Source organism: Lipomyces arxii (assembly GCF_038497795.1).
Source record: "Lipomyces arxii strain Phaff 12-163 unplaced genomic scaffold V1512scaffold_21, whole genome shotgun sequence".
In the NCBI taxonomy this organism is placed as follows: Eukaryota; Fungi; Ascomycota; class Lipomycetes; order Lipomycetales; family Lipomycetaceae; genus Lipomyces; species Lipomyces arxii.
This window is the reverse complement of record NW_027117720.1, coordinates 27,446-53,140: the sequence shown is the minus strand read 5'-3', so window position 1 is coordinate 53,140 and position 25,695 is coordinate 27,446. Positions and strand designations below refer to the sequence as shown.

Genomic DNA, 25,695 nt, shown 5'->3' with positions numbered 1-25,695 from the left:
TTCTTGCAAGATTCAACAACACTTTAAAGCATTTGTGAGTGTTTGGATCTAGCCTTCACAGCAATGGCAATCAAAAAGAAGTCTACTGTCGATCCTAAACGGCGGCATAAGGTATGTTTAGCACCAGATCTACCTCGTAATATTCTAACTAGAAAAGTTCATTTCGTTCAGAGAGCGCGTGGACTCAATCAAGATCGATCCTCTCAGAAGGGCAAACAGGCAGCTCGAAATTGGGGACAAAGTAAGTGGTATGAGCACATGGTTGTGATATATCTAAATGTAGGGCAGCCGACAGAGTCATTTCTCCATGTTGCATTGCAGAGCTGGAGAGAAATGAACAGCACAAAATGTTTTACTGATTTTGCTAGAGAAGTCGCACCAATTTCACAGAGTCTGCCCCAAGTTATATATCACAATGGACAAATATTTGACCTGTTAGACAAAGCAATTGCTGAGAAGGACAAGTTTTCGTTGCAAGCTTTACTCGACTTGCTTGCTCAGTTTGCACATGACATTGGCCCCGAATTTAAAGAGTTTCTCCCCAGATCTTTAAACACATTAATCGCTGTGTCGTTGCACGAAGATTTACAAGCAGTTGAGTGGACGTTTAATGCCATAGCTTATATATTCAAGTACCTGTTCCGATATCTGGTCGGCAATCTTCCTTCAATCTTTGACTTGATTTTGCCATTACTCACTCTCGAACGACGTCCATATCTTTCACGTTTCGCTGCCGAGTCGTTTTCATTTTTTTTGAGAAACGCAAAGTCGGCTAATGTTGACATGTTTGTTGACTACGCGTTTCGAAAGCTGGAAGAATCGAAATCAAAATTTTTAGAGTCGTCTCTAATTATTATATTTGCTGAAGCGCTGAAAGGGCCCGATAATTCTTTACACTCAAAACTGCCAAAATTGATTTTAAGATTGCAAGAATACTGCACAACTGACAAGAACGACAAAGTTTTTTACGTCTTTTTGAGCATCGTCACTGACGTTCTCCATCATGTCAATAATATTACTTCGGCACCCTTATACGAGACATCATATAAGTGGATGAAAAAGCAACTGTCACAAGATGAAGTTAAACCGGAATTGATTTGGATGATTTTGAAAGAGATGTTCATGTTCATTGGTCTACGAAAAGGTAGTCGCGTGCCTGACTGGGCTGCAACACTGGATCTGTACAGAATTCTAGTTGCCAAGATGAAAAACTTACCAAAGTCGCCAGTTAAAACAAAAGCTGTGTGGGAGCTGGCAAAAGTCTCACAGGTGCTACTACGGCATGCCGAAAACATGGACAACGAGCTGGCAACAAAGATTGTTGAAAACTTGTTCGTCTTAGATGACGCGTCGTGTTTTATTCCATTCTGCGACTTGTTTACGGATATGCAACAAGAGGGTGAGTATGCACGAGTGATCTGGCTCTACTTGCAAAGATACCTGGATCGGTTGGAAAGAATTGACGATTATACGGTACTGATCGTGCTTGGAATTATGCGCAAGTGGAACTCGGAAATTGAAAACGCGGACTACGTTGCACCTATCAAAGGCAGTAATCAAATGCGTTTGTATTTGCTTGGTGAAATCGATCAGGTCGTGTCTACTCTGCAAGGCGATTCGCCAAATTACGATCTCTTCCCTCCTGCACTGCCAAAATTGCAACTTCTGTACAGCCTGTTTGACCCGGCGAAGGAGACAACAGCTCAGGCCGTTGGTCTGCTGTCAGCTCTTGCAAGTGGAAACGCAGTAAGCGGTAAATACATAGTAATGCTGTACGGCCGAACGCTGTCTTTGCTGGCAAAATGTCTTCGCTCTGAAACCAAAATGGACACTGTTGCCACATATATTTCACAAGCAGCAGAGATCGTGGCGGATTTCAAGAATGACAGCTTTTTCTTACATGGTTTGGATGAGATGTTACTGTTGCTGAAAAAGTATGTTAATATTCCGCTCGGCTATGACAATGCTAATCATACAGGTCAAAATCCGCTCAAACAGTAAAGCAGCTATTACCTAGTTTTCAAAAAATAAACCAAGAGCTTGAGCTTACACTCCGGGAATCCAATCCAGAACTTCGGCGACAAGGTTTGAAGGTGATGAATACAATCTATGAGATTGAGAACGGCAGCTCAAGCGAAATTTTGTCGTTGTGCATCATTATTGAAGAGACCCCGTTCGAGATTGCGACAGCAAGAACGTTTCAAATGCATATTCGCCGAATCGCGCTGGATTTTCCTGTCGTCAAGGGTGAGAGATTGCAGGCAAATATAATCTCTTACTGCTTTGGACTGCTGAAATCACCGTTTCAACCTGTGTGGCAAGAAGCGGTTACGACGATTGAGAAGTTGACTGCGTATGAGAAAGACCGGATCTGGGATTTGTTGTATGACGGCATTACGGCGAGTGCGCATGATAACGACAGCATGGATGTTGAGTTTTCACAAGCTGAAGATGCCGTTCAAGATTACGAATTTAGGTGTACGTATTTACAATACATTGATTTGAAAGCGACCGTGGCAATTCACAAGGTTGATACTTCAGAAAATGAAATCAGAGAATATAATGACAAAGTTCGTACTTTGGTTTTTTGCTGTGAACAATATTAACCGTAACTTTAGAACAAGTTTGTGAGCAAGCTCAACTCCGACGGATTCCGCCGGAGGTGCTATACAGTATTACAAGCCATAAGCTTGATTGCAGAGGCAAAGAGCGACCTGCTTATTCCAATTTTCCTGTCGGCTGCCGATTCTGTAGCATACAGAAAATCAGTTTTGCTGGATATCTTGAAACTGTTTTCGACGTTCAAAAATGCAAAGAAGAGTTTGAACCGCGACGGTGTGTACGATCATATTGTGCGATTGTTGGCTAGTCCAGACACGGATGTGCAAAAACTTACGTTAGAGTGCGTGTTTGTTTGGAACAATGCGGCAATCAACATGTATAAACATAACTTGGAGAATTTATTGAGCGCGCAAACATTCAAAGACGAGCTCAACCGGCTACTCATGAGTAACGACGAAGGCTCGATTATCACCCCTGAGCACGCCTCTACTGTGATTCCGCTAATCGTGCATCTGCTGTACGGTATTGCGATCGGGCATCACGGCAATAACAACGGCAAGTCACGGACATCATTTCGATCTACCGTACTTGCGGCGATTGGGAACTTACCAGCCGAGTACATTCTGCTTTTTGTCAACCTTGCGTCAGATGGCATTCCAAAACAGTTTATGCTTGACTTTGATTCTACCACTGGTTTTGCGACCGTGTACGAGCAGCTTGAGATCGGTCAGACTGAGCTCAGACGGTTTGTTGGATTCTTATCCATGATTGAAGATATCTTGTCAGCGCTCAAGAGTCATGTTGGTCTCGCGGGTGATTATATCCTACAAGCCGTGTTGTCATGCATCGTGTATGCGAATTATCTCTTGAGCAAAGACGAACAAGGCACTGAAGTGACTTCCGTGGCGCGAAATATCCGCAGCAGCGGTATGAAATCCCTCGAAGCACTTTTTGCCAATGTCGACAATATCAACTGGGAGAAGTACAGAGCTGTTATTTTTGAGTACATTATCTCGCCGCGAATGCATCATTTTAAAGACGAGAATACTCAAGACGTGTCCCCGATCATGCGAATTTTTTTGATTTGGAGTCGATCTGCCAGTCTTGCACCGCTACTTGCAAGTGATCATTCGATTGTTCCTCAAGTCATGGAAACAATGAAGTTCAAGGCTGCGAAGGAGCCGGTGTTTTTAGCCGCGATTGAGTTTATGTCGAACTTGCTTGACTTGCAGCAGTCAAACTTGGAGGGTAAGACTGGTGAGACGATTCTGGCGCTAAACAAGCGTGGTTTGCCGTTGTTCTTGCCTTGTCTCGTCAGTGTGCTGTCGAACACCAGAGGATCGGATATTGTCCCTAAAGGAGTTGCTGTTTTGCGAAAGAGTATTGAAGTTTTTAGTATTGACTTAGTAAGCGATTCCGTCCTGCTCGACCAGTACGTTGACGTTTGTCTGACCGGTGTCACCTCCTGGGGCTACGATTCTCATAGCATCAACGATGTGTTTGACGTCTTGGCTAAACTGATCGTTTCATTGGAAAATGACATTTTGCTTCAGAAATGTTATGATGAGTTGAGCACACTTCTGCAGAGCGTTAAAGAGCGGCACACTCGTGCGTCGCTGATTAGCATTTTCACGTCGCTGGGTCAAAAGAATGCAAAAGTTCAGCAAGTCGCAGAGCTTTTGGTCGAACTTAACGCGTATGCAAAAGTCAGAATGGATGAGCTCGACTACGAGCGACGATTGTCAACATACGCCAAAATCAATGTCGATTTGTACCAGACTTTTGCAGTCTCGCAGTGGGCTCCATTGCTACATGATTCAGTTTATCAGTTGACTTTGAATGAAGAGATTGCGTTGATGAAAGGCGCGTCGTCTATGCTGAAACGATTTATTGAAGTCACTTCAGCGATGGCTGGCACGGAAGATTCGGCGCGATCTCGGATGTTTTCTATAATGGAGACTGTGATCATACCTGCAATTCGAAACGGGTTGCGAAATGAGCATGAAGGGTCTCGGAACGAGTACATTGCGATCTTGCAGCTCTTGGTACAGCACTCGTCTGCGTATCCTAAAGTTGCAGACTTGAAAATCTTGCTGTTTGACGATGATGAGGAGGCCGATTTCTTTAACAACATTGTGCATATCCAGTCCCACCGTCGTCAGCGAGCAATTTTGCGGCTTGGTCAAATTGCTGTTTCGCACTCGCTTGGCGACTTCAACATTGCCCATTTCATGTTACCGCTGATTGAGCATTTTTTGCGAAACGTGACTGAGGCTACGTCCGGTATGGCTGAAGAGGCCATCAGCACAATTGGGAAGTTGAGTTTGAGTTTGTCGTGGAACCAGTATCAGGCTATCGTTAAGCGATACGTGACAAATTTGGAACGCAATCGCGACAATGTCCGGTTTTTTTCGCGGTTGCTGAATTCTGTTTCGGAAGCTATTTACTTGCGGTCACAGAAATCTGACGAGTTGAGTATTAAGACACACTACAATGCCAAGCGGGTACACGAGTTTTTGACAAAAGAAATTGTTCCGAAATTGCGGGGCATTCTTCGATTGTCCGACGAACAGAGTCTTGCTGACCGAATCTCAGTAACGGTTCCGCTTGTGAAGTTTTTGTGCGGCACGATGCCTGAAACAATGGAGAGCAATCTCGCGAACGTGGTGCTGGAGCTTTCTCAGCACTTGAAGCACAGACTGCAGGATATTCGTGATTCGGTGCGGAAAGCGTTGTCCAGAGTGTGCACACTTGTCGGGTCGCAGCAGTTGAATTTGATTATGCGCCAAATGCAGTTCGTGCTGAAGCGAGGCTCGCATAAGCATATTCTGTCATTCTCGGTGCACAGTTTGCTCGTCGCAATTATCGAAATGCCTAAATCAAGACACGGTGAGCTGGACTCGTGTATGGACATTGTGCTTGACATTTGCATGGACGACATTTTCGGTAGTTCCGGGTCAGAGAAGGATGCTGAGGATTATCACAGCAAGACACGCGAAGTGAAAGAAAACAAAAGCTATGACTCGATTGAGATTCTGGCGACAAACGTGTCTGTCGGGAAGTTTGCCGACTTGCTTTCTCCGCTGCGCCGGATTCTGGGAAGCGAGCACATCACACTCAAGATGGAGCGCAAGATCAACGATATGATTCGTCGGATTGGTAACGGTATTGCACATAATGATGAAGGAACTACACATGAGGCGATTTCATTTTGTTTAGCAATTTGCTCTGAGACGCCAGAAAAAGTTGAGACCGGGCCCAAGCAGTTGTCAAATCTTCAGACCGCCAAGCAGCGGTTCATGTTGACAAAGAAGGCTCAGATGCAGAAAAACACTGCCCAGAACATTCACTATCTGCAGCGGTTTGCGCTTGACGTGATCAAGAACTGTTTACGCAAGAACCGCGAGCTGATTGAAGGATTTGAGTTGCAAGAGTTTGTCAAGTCAATGAAACCGTACCTTGCTTCTCAGCATGAAGATATTCAGCTATCGTCGCTGAAGTTGCTGACAACCGCTGCCAGGTTTTCGTCCTTGCTTGAACAGCTTGACACCAAGTTTTTGTTTACGTTTGTCGTTGGTGTCATTCAAAACGCGCAGACCGTGACGACGGAGCTGTGTCAGACCGGGTTGAAGCTGTTGGCTACACTGTTGCAGAAGAAGAAGTATTCGACGGCGGACGTGGATTCAATTGCGTTCATTGTCGAGAAACTGCATCTTGACTTTGTCGAGCCCGATAAACAAGCCCATTCGTTTGCGTTCATCAAAGCAGTGCTACTGCAGAAAATCGTTGTTCCAGAAATTTACGACTGCATGGACAAAATCCGTGAAATCATGGTGAACTCGCAGTCAAAGAACACGCGCGAAGTTAGTAAGTCGCTGTTTTGCCAGTTCTTGATGGAGTATCAGCAAGGCCGTGGCCGGATGAACAAGCAGATGCGGTTCTTGGTGCACAATCTTGACTACGACCACGCGACCGGGCGAGAGTCAGTGATGGAGGTAGTGTTTGTATTGTTGTCCAAGTCGAAATCCGACGAGGTAGTGCAAGGGCTGATTGAGTTGTTTTTCATTCCGCTGACAATGACGTTGGTAAATGACGAATCGGCGGAATGTAAAGAGATGGCGCTATTGTTGTTTCGCACGATGGTGCAAAAAGCAAACAGCGACAACGCGGGGTCGGTGCTGAAGAGTTGCTCGGAGTGGGCTAGTCAATCTGATAAGCCTGAGCTTATGGACGCGGCGACTCAAATCCTGAATATTTTGCATGAGTTTGGGAAAGGTGGGTTGGTAAAGTTGCAAGCATGATTTTGGCAGAGCTAATTGAGTTGTAGATGGCAAAAGTTAAATTTGTATAAAAGTGTGGCATAGTGTTCAATGAACTTGGATCTAAATATATATCCATCATGATCAACAGATAAGTGCATTCAAAATTAAATTCCGACGAGAGGTTATGTACATTTGCCGTAAAAATCATACCTAACCAAGCAAACCAAAACAATTAAAGTACAAAAGACACCAAACCCCTGTAGCTTCGCAATAAACGTGAACGATGCATAAAGACATTTTTAGAAGATCTTAGACATTTCTGGCCAGAGACTAATGTGACTTAATTGCCTTGCAATCGATTTATGAGCAGCGGTTGTAAGATGAACAGTATCCCTTGGTATGTTAGCACGAAAGAGCGGACGTAGTAAGTGTACATACCAAAAGAAGTACGTTTCAGGCGAACTGCACAGTTTCTTGTCCGAATGATCGAAACAAGGGTCTTTCACATTTTTGAATCCGTTTTTGACTACACCCGAAATCGAACGAGCGTACCATTTGTTCGCGTCCCAATACTGCAAGCTTCCCCTTGTCTGGTCCCAATTTCCAAGGCCGACCGTGGTCTCGTAATGCCATGTCTGGCTGAGTCTGACTGCTTCTCTGAACTTGTGCAGCTGTGCGTCTTCGCCCACGAACTGGTTGATGTAAACGGGAAGTAACGTGACGTCAATAGACGACATGAATAAAAAGTTGGACCCCGGGAACGTGACCTGCAGCGCAGTCGCAACTTCAAACATGATCTTAACCGACCTGACCACGGCTCTGTGTCTGTCTACAGGCAGTGGCAGAGTAGACACGTACTGTATCAGATCATTGATTCCGAACCAGAATACGAACAGCGTCCGTCTGTTCTCTGCCAGTTCCTCAGCAGTCGGTTCGTGATTTTCAAGCGTACCGTTTGCCAAGACCCGTCTTATTTCCCTGTACGTTGCATCCTGCGCAAGTAAATCAGGAACAGGCGAGTCCACAAACTCGTTTGTCACTTTGGCACCTCCATAAGCCAGATTTATGTAGCTGTCGCAATGTGCCGTCTCGCACAAATATTCAGGCCACACCGGACCATCGGACCAACGTCCACCAGGACCTTTACCAAACCGAGTCGCTCTTCGCTGCGATTCTTGCGCCTGGGGATAAAACAAGTCTCCTTCCATTGAGACTCTTGCAATCACGTCTCCCGGTGTCGGTCGACTACCATCGTCTGACCATGAATCACCAAACACGACTAGATTAGGCTTGCGTCTCAAGTTTGATGCGATGTGAAATGGCAGAATAGAAGTTGATGCTGATGTCGACTTAAGATTGAATACGTTTAGTACCAACAAGAGCAGTGCCACAATGGCAACTATTCCGAGCACTACCAGTGACCGAGGTCGCCGTGTAAAAAACATTGTCAATCTTGTGAGCTCTTGCACTGAGAATCACACAGATTTAAGTCAAATTGCACGTACGCACGAAGATTGAGTTGGTGGATCAGCCCCGCAATTATTTTGGCTGGATCGACGCTTAGCTAAGTTCAATTACAGTGTAAAGCAGCATACACTTATAAGATAGGGTATTATCAACACAGTTATTAGCAAGAACCCTACAAAACAAGTCTTTATTGAGGCGCTACTGTCGACAATTATTGAGGGAATAACGGTCGATAGAATAAACAGGTCTGTCAGCAGGCCAGTAAGTGTAAGGGTTTGATGTCATTCTCTCACTTGTGTAGTAGTCATGTCAAATAGTATACACAACATAAATCATCAATTAAATGCAACTAGAACCCTTTGTTTTCTGTGTGAATCAAAACGCTAGTTACACATATAAAACGCCAGATTCCAAAATACTCAACTATGGTACACTAAAATTATCAAGGATGAATGGGGATGAAATTGCCAATAATACAGCTAGGAATGTTATACCGATCACGACGAATGGTAAAACTAAAACAACACGACCGGCGTGTGCCATCCCTTGCTTTCAATGTACAGCTCGTCAAAACTGCCTTCTGGCCTGAATCAAACGCAATATTGCCGTACTTTTCCCAGTAATTTACAGCCGAGTCCTCACTCAGCATCTCATATATAGCAAGCTTTCCATCGCGCAACTCTTCAACTGGAACTTCAACCAACGCTGCAAACTCCTTGTTGCCTCGATAGATCTCTCCGGTTCGTCGCCAGAGGCATGCTGGAATGGCCATAGACGTAAACACTCGGTCATAATCTAATAACATCCTTTCAAATGCCTCTTCAACCAAAACCAAATCCACGTCAATCAATGTCTGAGCAATGGCCCTAAATGCAGGTCGAAATATTGACAACGGTTTTAAAATGCGCTGTCGTGAAACAGGAGACATGTGGCGATCCATATATCGCTGTAGTCGAGCATATCCCTTCACATAGTTAAACGGTGCTAAAAGTCCTGCTTCGAGCTTTGCATTAATGACTTGCTTCAACCGCTCTTCCGGAGTATGCTCTGGTCCATCTGCTGGATCTGCAGCTGTTAAGAAAAATTTGTCTTTTGCAGTCTCTGGAACTTGAAGAGGTTTTGTCGCAGTTGTCAGTGTCAAATTACCGTTTGCTGTCGCTGACAAATGATTTTCCTCCTTCATTCCCGGAGCAGTGGGCACTGCTGCCACGTCGGCATCTGGCAGCGATCTGACTCCTTCGTCTTGGCCGTTAGTAAGCTTAACCTCTTCAGGGCTTTGCATTAACATTGGGTTCGAGCTAAGCGGTTGCGGCGTTTGTTGTTGCGGAATCGGAGTTTCTTCAAGCATAGTCAAGAAATCATTCAGTGACGAGAACTCACTCCCGGCGTGCTCTGAATAAAATAATGGCGGCTGGTACGGCGTTAAGTTCGCCAGCACAGTTGTCGAACCGGTCAGCGCAGCTGGCCACTCGTCTGTTAACTCTTCAGTGTTTGGAAGTGGTGCGGTGACACCTTGACTTGAGATCCCGTACGTTATAGCCGTGACTTTAGACTCGTTCTTACCATTATCTGACTTGCTTGCGTATGGCGATGTTGATACGTCTTCGGCTTCTTGTGAAACTGATCGCTGCTTTTGCTCTTTATTTTCGTCGTGACATAAATGTCCAATATTACGTTTGACACAGCGCGAGCATGGACGGCCTATATAATTCATTTAACCCATCAACTCCACGATATGTAACGTTTTTTGCTTACCTGAGTCACATGTCATATGCGATCGACGACAATAAACGCAAGCTATCACAAAGCATTAAAAACTTGGCTCGCGAAAAGTCCGAGACTCAGTGTTTGCACTTACCGTGATCAACTTTACGTCGTTTAGCAGGCCCGTGAGACATGGATGTCGAGTCCCTCGCACTCATATGTCCGCCTCCTTCACCACCAAAGGCCTCATTTGTTTCTGGTGAACTCGCATTGCTATGATACGACTCTGAAACCGACGAGTTCGACGGCGAGCCCTGACCTGTCTCTAATCCATTCTTTATTTTTTCTGGGGAAGCTGATGGAGGCTGTAGTGGGGCGGAGTCGAGATTTGCTACTGTGGCGTCTGCTAGAGTGTGAAGATTGAAGGCTAGACCATTTCTCTGTTCAGGCCGGGCCGGATTTTGGCTGTCGGAGTCGTCGTTTGCGTTCTCGTCCATTTCAGCGAGCGGGTGAGTGGAAGTGCGGGTGATGACGGGGCTGAATCGGAAGATTGAGGAACCACAAATTTGTGCGTATTTTTTGCGCCTGCACAGAATTAAATAAAAATAGCGAAAGCGGAGACTTTCTCATGCACCCTAACCCAAGCATTGTTGTTTGGTTACCCGGCTATCGTCGGCGCGTCCGTAACGCGTCGGCAACGCGTCGAGTCAATGCGAGAGCTTCTTCGACTCCAGAAATTGTGTTATTCATCATAGTCAGATGAGGTCCGAGCCGTGTCATCATTTGCATCACATCTTTATCCTCAGTTGCTTCCAAGTCCTATAACATTAAGATTACGCAATAAACACAAACTTCAACTTACGATTTCATCAATATCAACAAGGTTGATTGTCTCTGAATCGTCTCTCTCACCATCAGAGTCAATTGGATCTTTAATAACCTTCCTCAGCTTCAACATATTAACAGTATACCTTACCAATAAACGACGTATCAATTACCTTTCGTTGTTGCTTCGACCGCAATTTCTCATGCTGCTTTGCATTCTCCTTTAAAGTCCCCAAATACTCTTGATCGTTTTTCAATTGCAACTCTTCGCTCGTGATTTCATTTTCTAATTTGGCAATCCGTTCCAAATTCGCTACCATATCACCTTCAAGCAAAGCCTTATACATCAGTATATATACTTTAAACCAAACAAAGGTGATCTCAAACATTAATCTCCAGCATCTTCTCGTACTGAAAGTTGCGCTCTTTAGCCGTAGGTGGGACCGGTAGTCTTCTCAATCGACGTTCTAGCCTATATACCTGTTAGACCGCGCCATCAATTTTAGGCAGTGCCGTACAATTGAATCACCGCACTCATAGTCTCCTGTGCCTCTTTCTTCTTTTTGTCTCCGGTAACAGAATTGGTAACTTCAAAAGCAGCAGCTGAAAGCGAGCGCATTACTTCTTCACGTGAACTATCCGACAACCTAGTCCATTGCCTTCGAATCACGTCTGGTCTGACCTTATGAACCACCGCTTTGAACACAAATTTTCGACTTGCTATTCTATGATCTTCATTGTCCTTAGTCGCTTTTGGGAGTCTCTTTTGCGAATGCTTAGGACTTGTGGTTGATTTCTTAGTCTTTCCCTTTCCAGGACGTGCTATATTCGGCTTAGACAACGATTTCGAGCCGGGTTTAGCCTGTTACATGTTAGTATATATTGTCCGATAATTGTTCAATGTATTCTTACCATTATCTTCAAACTCCAATCAATAAATCACAGCATTTATTAGAGACAAATATCGGGAACGCGCCGGAGTTTAATCAACAAGCACAACGCAGACGTGCGGCTTAACGAGTATTCAGGGCTCTTAACGTAGCACCGGCATCATGACATCAATCAACAGGACCTCAACATGATTACTGTATTAGACACTTAGAGTAGCAGGATACTTTATACCGTGGTCATAATTAACCTAGCATAGTAAACATGGCTGAGCCTACGGAAAGCGCGGTTAGCAGGTAAGAAGTGTCTTGATCATTTCAACGTACTCATTTGTCAAGTCTTGCTGAACTGCTACGCTATCCTGATGTATGTAGGCTTACTATTGAACTGGAGCTTATACTGATATATGCAGGATTTGTCGAAGATATCAACTATAAAAGAACGTTTGATAAGAGAGAAGGCAGCAGTTGATCTAGAGTTGAAAACAGCGACTCAGACACAACTTGATGTTATTACAGTACGAACGGCAAAACAAATTGATACTCGGTTCTAATGTGTTTAGAATGGACTCAACAATTTGTTAGATTCAAAAACATTAGCGAATGAAGTCAGTCAGGAACTAATGAAAGTATGGAGCTACTGAATGTTAAACTTGCATTCGCTAATAAAGGCTATGATAGACTGACCTGTTATGTCGTCAAGCTGCGAGTATGGTGTCTGGATTTTCCCAGATAAACAAAGTATCAATAGTTAGACGGAATTTCATGGCGGTTGAAGACGTGATGCGAAATATCAGCAATCTTCCAAATAATCTGGATGAGATTGAAGCATTGATTGAAGCTGATGGCACAGGTATAGTTTTGTAAGATATCAAAAGAAGTTATTGACGAATATCAAGATGTGTTTGGTCCCATGACAAACTTCCTCGCTGTACATTACAAACTATCTGGGTTGAGAGATTTCAGAGACCAGGCTATGTTCCAAGCATCCAAAGCCGGAATCGAAGTTCAAAAAACACTACTAAAGTATTTTGCTCGATTAGACAATGTTGTCAAAGAGTTTGACGAGATTTTATTTCTAATTGCGCAGAACTTACTAGAAATGTTACGAGAAGGAAACTCGAGTCTTGTAATTCGATGGGCTAAAGTACTCGATGTTGATGAGAGGCTAGATGAAAATGTCAAGATCATGACAACTACGTCAGCCTTTCACCGAGATCCTGCCTCGCACCTGTCTATGAGTGGACAATCGACCGCAATGGCACGCGAGCTCAGAAACTACGGCGATCGGCTTACAGAGGCAATCAAATCTGGTGTCAAGGGTGAGTTTGAAAATTGTCTTGCTACTTTTCCCGATGATCCGAGTGATTTGCTCGATAACCTGTACTGGGTCATAAGAGAAGTTCTATTTGCTAGTGAGCACTTGGCGAAATTTGTTCCCGAGCGATGGAGAATTGCAGATCGGTACCTTGCTGCTTATCACATGGAGATGTACAATTTGTTAAAATCATTGGTGAATAAGGACACCGAGGCAGGCTTGCTTCTAAAGATTGTCCGGTGGTCACAGAAATATAACGAAACAATGGTCCGAGAAGGAAAGTTTCCGAAAGAGAAGCTGGTGCCGCCGTTGTTGGACGGACAAGAAGACAACTTGCTGGGGGATTACATGCGGCTGATCTGTTTAAAAACAAACGAATGGATGTCAAATCTTGCAAAAACAGAGTTTGCGGAATTTGCAGAACGTAAGCAAGAACCAGACGCTGATCCGGAATCAAAGTATGGTTTGGCCAACACGCCTATTGTATTTCAAATGATCAATCAGCAAATCACCGTCGCAATTGACTCGGATGAGATAAGGGTCGTTTCTGGTGTCATACAAGAATGCAAGCGTCAGATATTACAACGACAGCAACGGTGGGTCAATTGTGTACAGACAGAGATTCAAAAGTCGAACGCGAATCCAGACGATGTTCCAGGAGGCTTGGTTGAATACTCGATTGCGGTCGCAAACGACCAAGTCCGAGGCGCAGACTACGTTGAGAGCATCATTTCCAAACAGATTAACGTCAACGCTGATGTGCTCGTCCACTCGGAGGAAGAACGAGGGATACAGTCTCAAATGGCTCAAGATTTGGAAGTTACGATGGATGGATTTATTGCGACCGCAAAATTGTGTGTGCTGGAAATTGTGGGCATGGCTATTTTCGACTTGCAGCCGACGTTTGCAAGTTTGTTCAAAGAGGCTTGGTATACGCCATCAGTGTCTACGACAGCTGCTGATGGCACAATCACTACTACGCCTGGCAGTGTTGTGATACAAGAAGTCATTAGAACTTTTGAAGAGTACAACGCCAAGCTGAGTGAGCATCTCAATCCTGATTTGCTTAACATTTACGTCGACGACTTGCTTGAAGCAACTCTTGTCGCATATCTCAGTGCAGTGAGCAAGAACAAAAACGTGACTCTGTCGGCCCGGTCGCTAGATCAAATCAAGAACGACGTTGCTCTGTTGTATCCATTCTTCACCGCGTTTACCGACAGCGAGCATGTTGAATCGCAGTTCATCAGCATCGAGATTTTAATGGGTTTGGTGTCGAGTGACAGAATTGGGACAGTTGAAGAGTTTAGGACTATGAAGGAGAGTTTCCCGGACGCGCCGTTGAGGTTTGTGGAAGACGTCCTTCGGGCACGTGAAGACCTGGATTTAAAGACTGTAAAGGAGTACATTGACGCTGTCCGGAGCGATTCAATAGCTAATGGTGCGGGATCTAGTGATAGAAGGACTTACATGTCACGGCTGTATGCTTGAATTAAAAAATTAGCGAGACTGTTGTATGTATATATATACATATATATATATATATATTTCTTACCGAGTTTGATGTGCGGCTCAGATCAAGACGCGCTGTGGTCTTTCACGTAGACGTTGAACGTACAAGATAATTTTTTTACGCGTAGAACTGGGACGGTCTGATATTACGGCATAAAGGCGTGCTTGGTTCGCACGTATACCAACCTTTGAATTATGAGTCGTAAGTCTGATCTGGATCCTCGCAAGGCCGTTTACTGAATAAGCAGGATCCAACACGGCCTTGAGTCTGGCCGAGCGACGAAGGGTGGGTGAAGCAGGATCTGGTAAAGGATGTTACTGACGATAAGAAGATGCGGTCACGCGAGTCTGCGCGACCGGTCAGCATGATGGACTTTTTAATACCTTTATCCGAGGTGCCAGTTCAGAGACCAAAGAGACGGAAATTGAATGCGAGTCGGTCTGACAGTTCCACGCAGCCACAAGAGACGGCTATTGTGCCTGCTGCTTGCGAACGTGTGTCTACGGAATTCTCTGTTAAGCGGCCGCAGCGAAGGTTAATTGATTCAGATGATTATGACGATGATATCCGGAATGCGTTGACCCAGAATAAGAAGACGCATCAGGAGGTCCCGACTGAAAATGTGGAAGAAGAAGACGAGGAAGAAGAAGAAGAGGAAGAAGAAGAAGAAGAAATGATTGAATTGAGTGTACCGGAGATTGATTTTGAAAATGAACAATCTAGTCAAGTACAAGAGTCGCTCGGCAGCGGTGAATCACTGGCGACTGAAGAATTCAACTCTATGCTACGGTCGCGGCCGCAGACTACGGTTTCAACCGGATCCCAAGCAGGTAACCAGGTACAGGAATTGGAGCATAAGTGGGGTGGAAGGGCGAATTTTAAGAGATTTCGGAAGGTGTGATGAGTTTACTATTAAATGCGCAGCATGTACTGACTCAAACCAGGCTGGACGAACAACTCAAGCACAAAGCTACAGCTCCAAAAATACAGCGCCGCAAAGCTCGAACACTCGCGTCACATTAGTGGAGCATGGTTTAGACGACTTTGGCATTGGTGATGGTATGGTCTATGTATCGAAATTGTGAAATCTACTAATAAATCTTTAGCGTATTGGGCAACTGCTACAGAAACGGTGCCAATGAAGCGTAAGGAGGTGTCGCGCAAGCAGCAGATTGACTTAACTGAAGACTCTCTACGGTTCGGCACGACCACTCTGCCACCGCCACAGAAGGTCGCCGAAACGCAAAAGGTCGCTCAACCCAAAACGAGGCTTGAAAAAGCAGTTTTCGGTAGCATTGACGTGCCTGGCGATGACGTGTCTGAGGAAGAGTCCATTAATCGGGATGCGCGTAAAGGGTCAAGTATTGACAAGGATAGTAGTTTCCAGGTCATGCAAGTTAGTGATAGCGAAGATGAAGACGACTTGAAGTTCAAGTTTAGTGCTTTTTGAGGTTCGAAAGTCTGGTTTGGATATTGTGTTTGCATTCACTAGGAGTTTTGCTGTTTGACATCATTCATATACTATAATAGCCCTGACCGCTGTAATGTTTCGGACATCATTTCGAATTGTTTCTTGCCGTTTGCAATGTAGTATTTGATCCGTTCCTGGATGGTCAGTAGGCGTAGGCACTGATGTAATTTACTCACTAAGTCCTTTTCGTCTTTATGGCCTTCAAACTCTTGTCGTGCCCAAGTCCTCATTTCGTACTTAAGGCTGTCGTCTTTAAAGCCTGGATGTGTTGGACGTCATTCCAATAAACATAGAAACTCATACCATTAGTGGCGCGTAGTATTTGGCGCCACAGCTTCCGAGCAGCAGATGCCTGAATAAACTAACAACGTAAGTAGGAATAATCAGCAGCCGCTATATAGACCTACGTGTCCCAATGATAGTATCTTCGGTTTCGTTTTGACCTTAGCTGCTAGCAAACACGTTACAGTACTAAACGTTTTCACGTTTGTCGCAGTATAATAGCCTAGTCTAACCAAACCCCTATCGCACCGCATTATTCTTACTAAAACACAGACTGTGACTGGCCATGAATGGACTGTTGTAGTGCGTATTGAACGATCGTTGTTCGGTCAAGTCGAAAGGTCAAAGTATTTATTTTCGGTGACACTTTGTGGTCACATACAGCTGTGCTGTCACATCTGTCACACGAACGTACGTCGGCATTGCGCGTTGACGAGTATCTTTAGGCGCATGTGAGCTTCGTTCTATAGCGAGTTAGTTTGTAATACATGTCGACAATTAAGGCAATATGACAACAGAAGAGCTGAAAACTGTGCAGAAATTCACCGACATTTCGACTTTAGAGCTCAAAACGCTCATGGTTTCGTGTGTGCCCGAACTCGCTGATGGAGTAGTGATGGATAAATATGGGAGGTCGTTTGAAGTAGCTACTTACAAGTGCGAGGATTTGACTGTGGACGATTTGACTGCGTGTTTTGACCTGGTGAAGACGAATCTGATTGACATGTCAGTTCATCACGACTTGTTTTGTATTCATGCGCTGATTAAGAAGGTATAAGAATTCGAAATTGGGTTGGCATCCTAAATCAAAGCTGAAAGAAATGAGAGAAAAAGGATTGATTTACATAATAATAAAGACAAAGAATACCCAAACCACGTTGACAGGCTTCATTAGTTTCATGGTCACGATTGAAACAGATGAATGCGTGATATACTGGTCAGTACTATTGCAGCGATTTTACTGTATTGAATAGCTAGCTAAGAAATTCAGTTACGAACTTCAATTATCTCAGGATTTACGTGGGCGCGGTCTGGGCAAATTACTGCTCAATAAAATGGAGCAGTTCAGTTCTGTCGCACGTGTGTCCAAGTCAATGCTGACTGTGTTCTCTGCAAACCCTGCGGTTAAGTTCTACTCCAAGTTCGGGTCAGATTATCGTACCTTGTCTTCGCATATAAAGGCTAAAGATAGTCTAGATACAAATTGTCGCCAACATCACCAGAGGCAAAAGTTCTCAGAAATGGAGTTGTCAAAACTCCTTCGTATTTCATAATGGAAAAGGAATTACTAACATAATCATCGGACCGGCCGTACCGGTTTCCTCACAATTGCCGCTCGTTTGGTTCAATTGTGTACTGTTCGCTGTTCGTGGCGTATCAGGCAACCAAATCAGCCGAGCCGCAAGCCTCGATATGTGCGGCTCCGCGCTATACTGATCGGCATTTGCCCAGCCAGCGACTCAACTAAGATATAAACTATATATTTTACATTGTATCAAACTACATCAGCACCACCATTTTAGAAGGGTTTTCACCACCGTCAAACTCTACTCTCAGCATGGCTCGGAGCGAGTCAGCGATTGTGATCGACACGCCGACGGTGTAGACCAGCGTGATTGCGTAGAAGAAGTTCGCGTTGCCAGACCCGAGATATATCCAGAGATGGTAAAAGCTAGGGGCTAGCACGAGCGAGTGCAATACCACGAAAGCTGATAGTAAGACGTATCGGATATCTGCAAACATATTAGTTCTGATACGTCATGAACAAGTCGGCATCGTACTTGGGAAAAGGTAATAGAACACCGACAGTAGTGAAATGTAGACTGCCAGATCCCCCATTTCTGGATATGGTTTAGAAATCGCAGTGATTCCCAAAATCGTGGTCATTGCAAAAAGCGGTTGTTTACTAGTTCGATTAGAGATGCTTGACGATCAAATGTTTCTGACGTACTGTAATCTAATCGTGATTGGTAGCACATAAATCAAAGAATACAGCTGGAAAACGTATGTAAAAAGCGGCCGGAAAAAATCAAACATCTCCATGAAGAAATACCACCATAAACCCATATTTGGCACCAAGTCTCCAAAGAAAAGTCTATATGATCAGCAAAGAAGAGTCTTCAAGACTTTATACTGACATGTATCCGTAGGACGACTGTATGTACTGCCACGAGCCGGTCATGTAGTACCCTCCTAGTGCAAGCATTCCAAAGACCGCAATGTATACAGTAAGTGCTATTGTGCTAAAATATTTGTTTGACATGGTTGTCCATAAAACGAGCATGGGGGGAACAAGATAGCACATGTAGAAATTGATATGAGATGCAAGCGCCAGAAATATTGCCGAAAATAATAAGGTATCTAGTTCTGGTATAAGTGACTATTTAGAAAGAAGCATAGACGTACTGGTGGTGGCATATGCTATTGCACCTAGTAGAATTGTGTTCGACAGCACCGCAGTTGATCTAGCGAGACCAGTGACAATAACAAGCGGATTCAACACGTATCTATTGTCTGTTAGCTTCACAGTCAATCATTTAGTACAATTGAGCTCACATTGACGTAATTATCCAGCCCTTGAGCTGTGTAGTTTTGGCAAAGACTGATGATTTTGAAATCTTGTATAGATAGTATCCGGCCATTAAATCTAAAATGCAGTAAAACAGCATAATGCTACAGCTTTCAGGAGCAGTTGACCCATATTTTTCAAACTGTTCAAATATATACAATAACGCAGGAGCCTATAGACCCTGTTAGACGAGTCCATGGACATCTGATCAGTAGATACCTGGTGATACACGCCACCATCGTACGGCGACACGCCTAGATTATACAGAAAAAAACCTTCCCTCACTATAAATCAATAAGCAACCAATCATTCACGAGTTCCTCCGGACGTACACTGTTTGAACGAAGTCATTGTTGTTGTGATTTCGACCCGTTGATCAAGAACCGCGTGGAGTGACGGAAACAGCAGACTAAGTGACAGTCTAATAGCCGCCCCTGCTACCATTACGGCAAAAATTTTCAGGTCCATGATTATTAGTGGACTGATCTTATAGGACGGGGCATTGCAGTGTGTGAGTGAAGTCGGTCGATACCTTGACCGAGGAGACAATAAATTTGAGCCGCATTAATTGTATAATGCCATGCGTTTTAGCAAAGATAACTACTGCGCATCTTTTGTATACAAGGGCTCAATCAGGTTCAAAGAGCATTATGGCACCAAGAATAGTGGCTTTAATAGGTGGAGGTCAGGCCGCAGGCAAAGTAAGTCGTGAAATTACTATGTAACGCGAAAGCTGGATTAATATGGCATAGAAATCAGTTTGTGAAGCCATAATCAAAAGACTACGGGAATGGAAAGTGCTAGATGTCAAACAGCTTAGTTTTGAAGATTTCAAGAATAGCGAAATAGGTCAAGACGTGAACCCCGAGTCACCAGGTAATTACTGTCGTGGTTGGTCGTTAGAGATGTTGTTAATGTGTCATAGATGCTTATGACTTTATATCTGCACTCAAAGCAATAGAGCTATGTACCAATGACGTGTTGCTAGTAGAGGGAATGTATACTTTATATGATGCCACGATGAAGGATTTGGGTGCTATACGGATATACATCGATGTTGACGCAGATCTGCGGTTGAGCAGAAGAAGTACAAAATATATGACGTCTATTTCGCCGTGGTACTAACAATGTGAACAGTTACTAGAGACACAAATAACCGTGGTTTGTCATTGCAGGAAGTATTGGATAACGTACGTTAATTGCACTGTATAGAGCATGACTATCTGACTCTTCATAGTATCTTACCAACGGAAAGCCAGCAATGGAACGCTATGTTCAACCAGTAAGTCATTGCGAGTCATTGCGACGCATGTGCATCAAGATACTGACAAATTCCGTAGACAAAAGTCACTGCAGATGCGATTTTGATGCGAGGAACAGAGCCGTCTGGAATCGAGCTGATTGCCGGAGCAATTTATGACAGACTGTTGGAACTCAGCACCGGTAACACGTCTGCAGATAGCACTCCTGCATGGCAATCATCACATGGCAAAGCAATCAGGCGGACGTTATTAGGGTCTGACCTAGAAGTCAGTAATGAGAGTTTCTACGAAGTTGCATAATGGAGTACATTTGGCGTTTTAAGATCTGTGATGCATCAGTAATAAAATGACATTGCGGGTATTTGCAAATTATTACAGTATATATACATACTAATCGCGCCGTGAATTGTGGGTGGCTCGTTCTTGATATGCGCGTTCACGCTCCAACCTTCGTTGCATCCGGCCAGGCGACATCTCAGGCCTTGCGTGTCGTGTGTCGCCTTGTTGTGCGACGTGTTCTCTCGTCCTTCTCGAATTCTCCCGTAGACCTCTATCGCCTTTGTTGGCTCTACTTTGCTCACGAATCTCAGAGTGTTGATCTAGTTCTTTAAAAGGATACATATGTTCCCGAGTTCTAGAAACCGTGCTTGTAAGCCGGCGGCTCTCTTCCCGATAGCCATCGTAGCCTCTATCACCGTCACCTCTGTCATCGCGGCCGCCGTCTCGACGACGTCTTCTATCCACCCGGTCTCCGCTTCTGCCATGGTCTCCTTCGCCATGGCAACCGCCGTATCTCTCACGGTCAGGATACAGCTGCCTTTCGCCGCGACTCCTGCTCCTGCTCCTGCTCCTCCGCCTGTCTCTCTCTGTGAATTCATTCTCACTTCTCTCTCGCTCGCGATATCTTGGGTGGTAAAAATATTCTTCCGAATACCTTTGCGAACGCCTATCCTCGTCCCGCCGCCTATCCGCCTCGGTATCCGTACGCCCACTCCCCTTCCATGCAACAGTACTTTCGCGTCTCGCCGCAGCAGCCCGGCGTTCTTCTCGTTGCGCCCGCTCATGCACCTTGATCTCGTCCAGCTTGGACACCTTTACTGTCTCCGCCCCAAGTGCGTGCTCAATTACACGCTGGCTTATTGATGGGCGCTTCTCGGCATTCTCACGAAGTTCTTTTTTCTTCATCTCCACGAGTGCAGACGGCACACCTGACGGTGAACGTTGGGCGTCTATTAGCAGTCGCCAGATGTCTTTACAAAACTTTTTGGCTGCTTCTGGTGTAGGAAGAAATCCTTCTAGCTGGATCTGAATTGCTTTGATATCAGGCTCAAAATGATGTTAGTTTCAAGCTCAAATTAATAACAATACACCTAAACGTACGTTATTTGACTGTTCAAACAGTGAGATTGTGTATTCGGTCACGATATCGTCTCCGTCAACCATAGCAAGCATCTACAGCTATTAGACACTCAACAACTACACCACAATCACAAACTTCACCTGCTGTGCAATCCATATCTTGACCACGTCAAACTGGACTTTGTCCATCTCAACAGGAATATTAAACTCTTTAGGAAATTTGATGGCCAAGAGACGCCGCCTGTCTGCATCAGAAAGTAGACTCGATCCGCGACCTTCTGCGCGTGACCTCAGCGACATCGTTAAGCAGTTGAACTGGGCGTACGCGATAGCCAAACGCCGCAGTTATAATACGTATATGCTCACAACAATGCGCATATATGCCGCAACAGCAATACAACGCTGCTACGTGGTACTTACAGGCTCAAGGCTCTCTAAATTACAGCTAGACCCCTATAAAGACAATGATTCCGCCTCTATCGACCCGTAGATCTCCTGCAACCTCTCAATTATAGCCAATAATCCGTCATTTATCGACATTGTCGCCAAAACTGCAAACAAAAGTTAGCAAAAACATGATGGCCCCGGATATACTCACTGAAGGCATAAAACAAAACAAAGTCGTCGTCTCTACTACTGTCCTCACTAAAATGTTTCATGCGGTATTCATTCACCTTGACAATCATTCTATCGCGTGCGTGGGCTGTGTTTGGAAGATGGTCTGGAAGCGGCAAACCTAATCTAAGTGCTGATGCAATTACTATACATTAGCAAAGGTCAACCAAAAGTAGTGTTACTGACAATAAAATAACAAGAATATTCGACTGCTTAGTTCCTTTCCTAATCAATGTCAGTTTACGCTCCAGCAAATTTAAATGAGCAAAACTTACTTTCTTCAATTGTATAGGCAATGATTTGTGACTCTCGCTCCGATGCATACAGATCTTTTGTGATCATAGCCTAGCATACAATCAGCACTCTGTAAAACACATTTAGAAAAACGTACGTTCATGTTGTGATACACGTCCAAGATTTCCTGCGTGAGTGTCATGATGGTGTCATACTCTTTCGACTGGAAAGGTCCCTTCAACCTAAACTCGCTCGACGCCGCTGACATGAGCGTCCGCAATTTAAAAAGTGACTTCTGTACAGTTTGCTCGTCTTGAATGCTGACGTACGGTTTCAAAGGCTGGCCCGTAGCAGTCAAACTATCTAGCGGATCCCTTTTCCAAATCAAGCCCATCCGGATCCACAACACACTTAGCTTTCGCTTGAAATTCCGTCTCGCACTGTTTGGCCAAATGTACAACGCTATGAACAGACTCCAAAGCACGCCAGCCGTCACAGAAACCAAACGGTGAACTAGATTGTTGTCAGTTTTTAAGTGGATTACAAAAAGCATACTCGCAACGTACACGCAATCTCGCCCACAATCGGGTTCAATCCACCTTCATCCTCGTTCTGGTCTTCATGATCAATATCATCTCGAGACAGACTGTACGAATACAGCGCAGTTAAATTAAACGCAAGTAAAATAAATCTGAATATTTAGCAAGAGCAAACTTTGCTTACAGCTCACGTACCTGCCAAACGAGCTATCGCTTTTCCAACCTAGAATAATTGAAAAACAAGGAATCGCAATGAACAATCCGGTAAGTGACAAAGCAGTTTTGTTCGCCCCAAAGGCAAGCCATCTGATATCACTCAGAACAATTAGCTGACAACAATAACTCATACTTACGCAAGACAAGCAGAGTAGCATCCAATTATCGTTCCCAGAATTCTATAACCCGTCAGTTCTAAGTAGCATCCCTAAAATTAACCTACCTCCAAAATATGGTCGTCGTGGTTCCACCAATTGTGAAATTCATCATGAGCACAAACGTGACTAGTCCCCATTCTCCACGATAATGTGAGAAAATCGATCGTGTTTGCGGAATATACGCTGGCAGTGCAAATAGCAACGCCCCAACTCCGACCTTGATTCCAAAACGAACGTCGGTCCGTCTGAAAAGATGCAATGACCGCCAGATTTTCAACGTAACAGGAGCTTCACGGATGGCCTCTTTTGTAGTCGGGGCATCGCCGTCATCGCTAAACAAGTGTGCTAGGTTAGACGGAACAACGGGGTCTGCATCCTCATCTTCAATAACAATCTTCTGTCTGTTTTTTGGATTCGGTTTCCAAAACCTAAGCCACCACCATGATCGAGATCTCCCATTGTCTACATACTCTTTATACTCCTGTAAGATCTTGATGATGTCGTGAATTTCGCGTGCAAGATTTTCGAGGCCATGCGAAAACTGGCCGCACGTTGACGCAACTTTCTCCAAGTGGATCGCAAGACTCTTGCGCGCTTCTTCATCAGACGCTTTAAATACTTCTTGCGAGTAAATCTCCCTCAGTGCTTTAGTACGGGCACCCGAGAACAAGTCAATCGCCTAACATTAGTCAGAGCTTGGTTGCGCGCACTATACTAAGATCTCACCTTTGTCAGACTAGAAGCAAACTGGGGGTTTAGACTGACGTCGTCAATTGTATGGTCATCAAATGGCAAAGCTTCCAAGATGCACTTGACGGTAAACGTAAGAGATTTCTATACATGTCAGCACTGTCTTCCCTCTGTGCTCGCAGCACGTACCATGGGAGGACCTAAATAATACACAAATATATCAAACAGCTCCTTACACGACGATCGTGCATGACCCGATTCCAAATTGGTCAGCGTCCATTCCATATTCAGCGAACTTCGCAGTCCGCCTAAATGTTGTGCCAGGCTTTGGATTGACTTTACTAGTCTTGCTTGCAAAAAATACTCCTCTTCGGTTCCACAAACGTAGTGTTCGTACTTTGCTTCTTGCAAACACGAGTCCACGGATGAGAACAATTTTTGCGTACTTTTGAACAACGCTTCGATTTCGCCTTTACTAACATCTGTTCCAGAGAGAAAACTCTTGGTGACGCTCGCAAGTATCAATGAATAGGTGTCCATCAGCAAATTGCATGACTTTTTCAACTTGCCGATGGCTGTATACGGAAACACCAGTAAACAGACCATGGCCGAGATCAAGATTCCCAAGTTGACAATAACAGATCCTTGTAAAATTCTAGAATAAGATATCGTGCCGTTCTGAACCGATCCTTCTCTGACCAGAGTTCGCGTAAACTGTGTCGAAGCCACCGAACACGCAGTATTAAACGTCTGCTTCCCCATTTTCTGCTTCATCAGCGAGATAGACCCCAATCCTCCAGCACAAAACACTACAAGCACAATCGTATGTCCGACTGCTAACATGTCGAGCCGCTTAAACAGAGCAGAGACCTCCATGCTGCAAACAGACAGAAACGTACTATACAGTAGTGCGCCTTCCGCAAACGCGGTCGCCTCAATCATACTCCCAATTGATCTTGCAGGGTGGAAATACACGGTGACGGTCGCTGTCAGATGTTTGCCGTCTCCTGGTCCAAGCAAACCCGACAAGGTAGATGAAAAGACCGTGAAAGACGCTAGAAAATACGTGAGCGCACACTTCAGCGGTCTGGAGAATTCCTGAAAGAACACATGATCGTATATCCATTTTAACCAAACCACTGACTGTACAAGTGTAAACACCCATTTCGACATGGCGTTAAAATGGCGAGACAACCATCTTCTAAGCGAACGCCTTTTTGGTCGAGAAATAGCACCATTCGACCCTTCTGTCCCTAACAGCGCGTCGTCTTCATCAGCTTCATTAAACTCATCATCTGCAGCAACCCGTTCTCTGCCAGATATGTCTGAAATGCTGTCAAACGGATTTAACGTAATACGCCGTCTTACGCGTTCACCTGTCGTAGGAACAATAAGTGAGTAATTTCTTAGCAAGGAATAGCGCGGTCGAGCAGAACTGGAGCCTTGACTTTCGTCGTCATTGGCACGATGCAAGTCGTCGAGTCCTACCTGGACTTCGGCATCTTCATTCTGGTTCTCAATTGGCGCCAGTGGATCTGAATTTGCAGTCACTGAATGCTGACCATTTGCCATAGTAATTTCTTTAGCTTATCAGTTACTCATAGTCACTTTTTGTTCTATCGCAAGGTTGAGCAACTGAACAAATGGCTTTTGACGTGATCTGCTCTGCTTTAGTACTCAGTTAATTTGGAACGATAACCAGAAGAGAGTTGCGAGTTTTGCGCAGTAAGTTTCGTGACAGTAACACCATATTTATATTCAG

The 25,695-nt window shown here is 44.6% G+C and overlaps 10 protein-coding genes across 10 annotated transcripts; 4 read left to right on the top strand and 6 right to left on the bottom strand.

Annotated features, from left to right (window-relative positions):
• Nucleotides 1-4: 4 nt before the first annotated feature.
• On the top strand, nt 5-7,013 carry V1512DRAFT_77837 (uncharacterized protein). The gene is made up of 6 exons (XM_066918506.1): nt 5-111; nt 158-241; nt 289-1,934; nt 1,979-2,570; nt 2,619-6,837; nt 6,890-7,013. The coding sequence occupies exons 1-6, from the start codon at nt 64-66 to the stop codon at nt 6,901-6,903; spliced, it is 6,603 nt and encodes a 2,200-aa protein (XP_066769771.1). The 5' UTR covers nt 5-63; the 3' UTR covers nt 6,904-7,013.
• On the bottom strand, nt 6,892-8,518 carry V1512DRAFT_287794 (uncharacterized protein). The gene is made up of 3 exons (XM_066918123.1): nt 8,420-8,518; nt 7,263-8,372; nt 6,892-7,217 (listed from the first exon to the last, which is right to left on the bottom strand). The coding sequence occupies exons 2-3, from the start codon at nt 8,267-8,269 to the stop codon at nt 7,124-7,126; spliced, it is 1,101 nt and encodes a 366-aa protein (XP_066769770.1). The 5' UTR covers nt 8,270-8,372; nt 8,420-8,518; the 3' UTR covers nt 6,892-7,123.
• On the bottom strand, nt 8,517-10,576 carry V1512DRAFT_77743 (uncharacterized protein). The gene is made up of 3 exons (XM_066918505.1): nt 10,150-10,576; nt 10,047-10,088; nt 8,517-9,992 (listed from the first exon to the last, which is right to left on the bottom strand). The coding sequence occupies exons 1-3, from the start codon at nt 10,490-10,492 to the stop codon at nt 8,734-8,736; spliced, it is 1,644 nt and encodes a 547-aa protein (XP_066769769.1). The 5' UTR covers nt 10,493-10,576; the 3' UTR covers nt 8,517-8,733.
• Nucleotides 10,577-10,661: 85 nt separating this feature from the next.
• On the bottom strand, nt 10,662-11,735 carry V1512DRAFT_249467 (CENP-Q, a CENPA-CAD centromere complex subunit-domain-containing protein; the record flags this gene model as incomplete). The annotated part of the gene is made up of 6 exons (XM_066914620.1): nt 10,662-10,814; nt 10,858-10,944; nt 10,994-11,158; nt 11,208-11,292; nt 11,339-11,682; nt 11,733-11,735. 6 exons carry the CDS (start codon nt 11,733-11,735, stop codon nt 10,662-10,664), a joined length of 837 nt encoding a protein of 278 aa, XP_066769768.1.
• Nucleotides 11,736-11,817: 82 nt separating this feature from the next.
• On the top strand, nt 11,818-14,584 carry V1512DRAFT_266851 (exocyst complex component Sec6-domain-containing protein). The gene is made up of 6 exons (XM_066917168.1): nt 11,818-12,004; nt 12,047-12,074; nt 12,121-12,225; nt 12,271-12,336; nt 12,389-12,560; nt 12,607-14,584. The coding sequence occupies exons 1-6, from the start codon at nt 11,973-11,975 to the stop codon at nt 14,514-14,516; spliced, it is 2,313 nt and encodes a 770-aa protein (XP_066769767.1). The 5' UTR covers nt 11,818-11,972; the 3' UTR covers nt 14,517-14,584.
• Nucleotides 14,585-15,676: 1,092 nt separating this feature from the next.
• On the top strand, nt 15,677-17,588 carry V1512DRAFT_272415 (acyl-CoA N-acyltransferase; the record flags this gene model as incomplete). Its single annotated transcript, XM_066917683.1, has 5 exons — nt 15,677-15,735; nt 16,925-17,017; nt 17,064-17,228; nt 17,283-17,438; nt 17,489-17,588. 5 exons carry the CDS (start codon nt 15,677-15,679, stop codon nt 17,586-17,588), a joined length of 573 nt encoding a protein of 190 aa, XP_066769766.1.
• Nucleotides 17,589-17,756: 168 nt separating this feature from the next.
• V1512DRAFT_242645 (GPI transamidase subunit PIG-U) lies at nt 17,757-19,374 on the bottom strand. Its single transcript, XM_066914289.1, has 8 exons — nt 19,193-19,374; nt 19,080-19,144; nt 18,848-19,032; nt 18,698-18,798; nt 18,430-18,652; nt 18,243-18,386; nt 18,073-18,197; nt 17,757-18,024 (listed from the first exon to the last, which is right to left on the bottom strand). Exons 1-8 carry the CDS (start codon nt 19,326-19,328, stop codon nt 17,792-17,794), a joined length of 1,212 nt encoding a protein of 403 aa, XP_066769765.1. The 5' UTR covers nt 19,329-19,374; the 3' UTR covers nt 17,757-17,791.
• V1512DRAFT_266836 (uridine kinase family-domain-containing protein) lies at nt 19,368-20,668 on the top strand. Its single transcript, XM_066917167.1, has 6 exons — nt 19,368-19,561; nt 19,613-19,736; nt 19,786-19,947; nt 19,998-20,050; nt 20,098-20,142; nt 20,201-20,668. The coding sequence occupies exons 1-6, from the start codon at nt 19,436-19,438 to the stop codon at nt 20,420-20,422; spliced, it is 732 nt and encodes a 243-aa protein (XP_066769764.1). The 5' UTR covers nt 19,368-19,435; the 3' UTR covers nt 20,423-20,668.
• Nucleotides 20,279-21,781, bottom strand: V1512DRAFT_281049 (uncharacterized protein; the record flags this gene model as incomplete). The annotated part of the gene is made up of 3 exons (XM_066917996.1): nt 20,279-21,448; nt 21,503-21,574; nt 21,623-21,781. The coding sequence occupies 3 exons, from the start codon at nt 21,779-21,781 to the stop codon at nt 20,513-20,515; spliced, it is 1,167 nt and encodes a 388-aa protein (XP_066769763.1). The 3' UTR covers nt 20,279-20,512.
• Nucleotides 21,782-21,934: 153 nt separating this feature from the next.
• On the bottom strand, nt 21,935-25,505 carry V1512DRAFT_249459 (Fusaric acid resistance protein-like-domain-containing protein; the record flags this gene model as incomplete). Its single annotated transcript, XM_066914619.1, has 11 exons — nt 21,935-22,032; nt 22,080-22,241; nt 22,283-22,321; nt 22,372-22,441; nt 22,488-22,843; nt 22,897-23,021; nt 23,065-23,175; nt 23,223-23,264; nt 23,309-23,922; nt 23,970-24,077; nt 24,123-25,505. 11 exons carry the CDS (start codon nt 25,503-25,505, stop codon nt 21,935-21,937), a joined length of 3,108 nt encoding a protein of 1,035 aa, XP_066769762.1.
• Between the last annotated feature and the right edge of the window lie 190 nt (nt 25,506-25,695).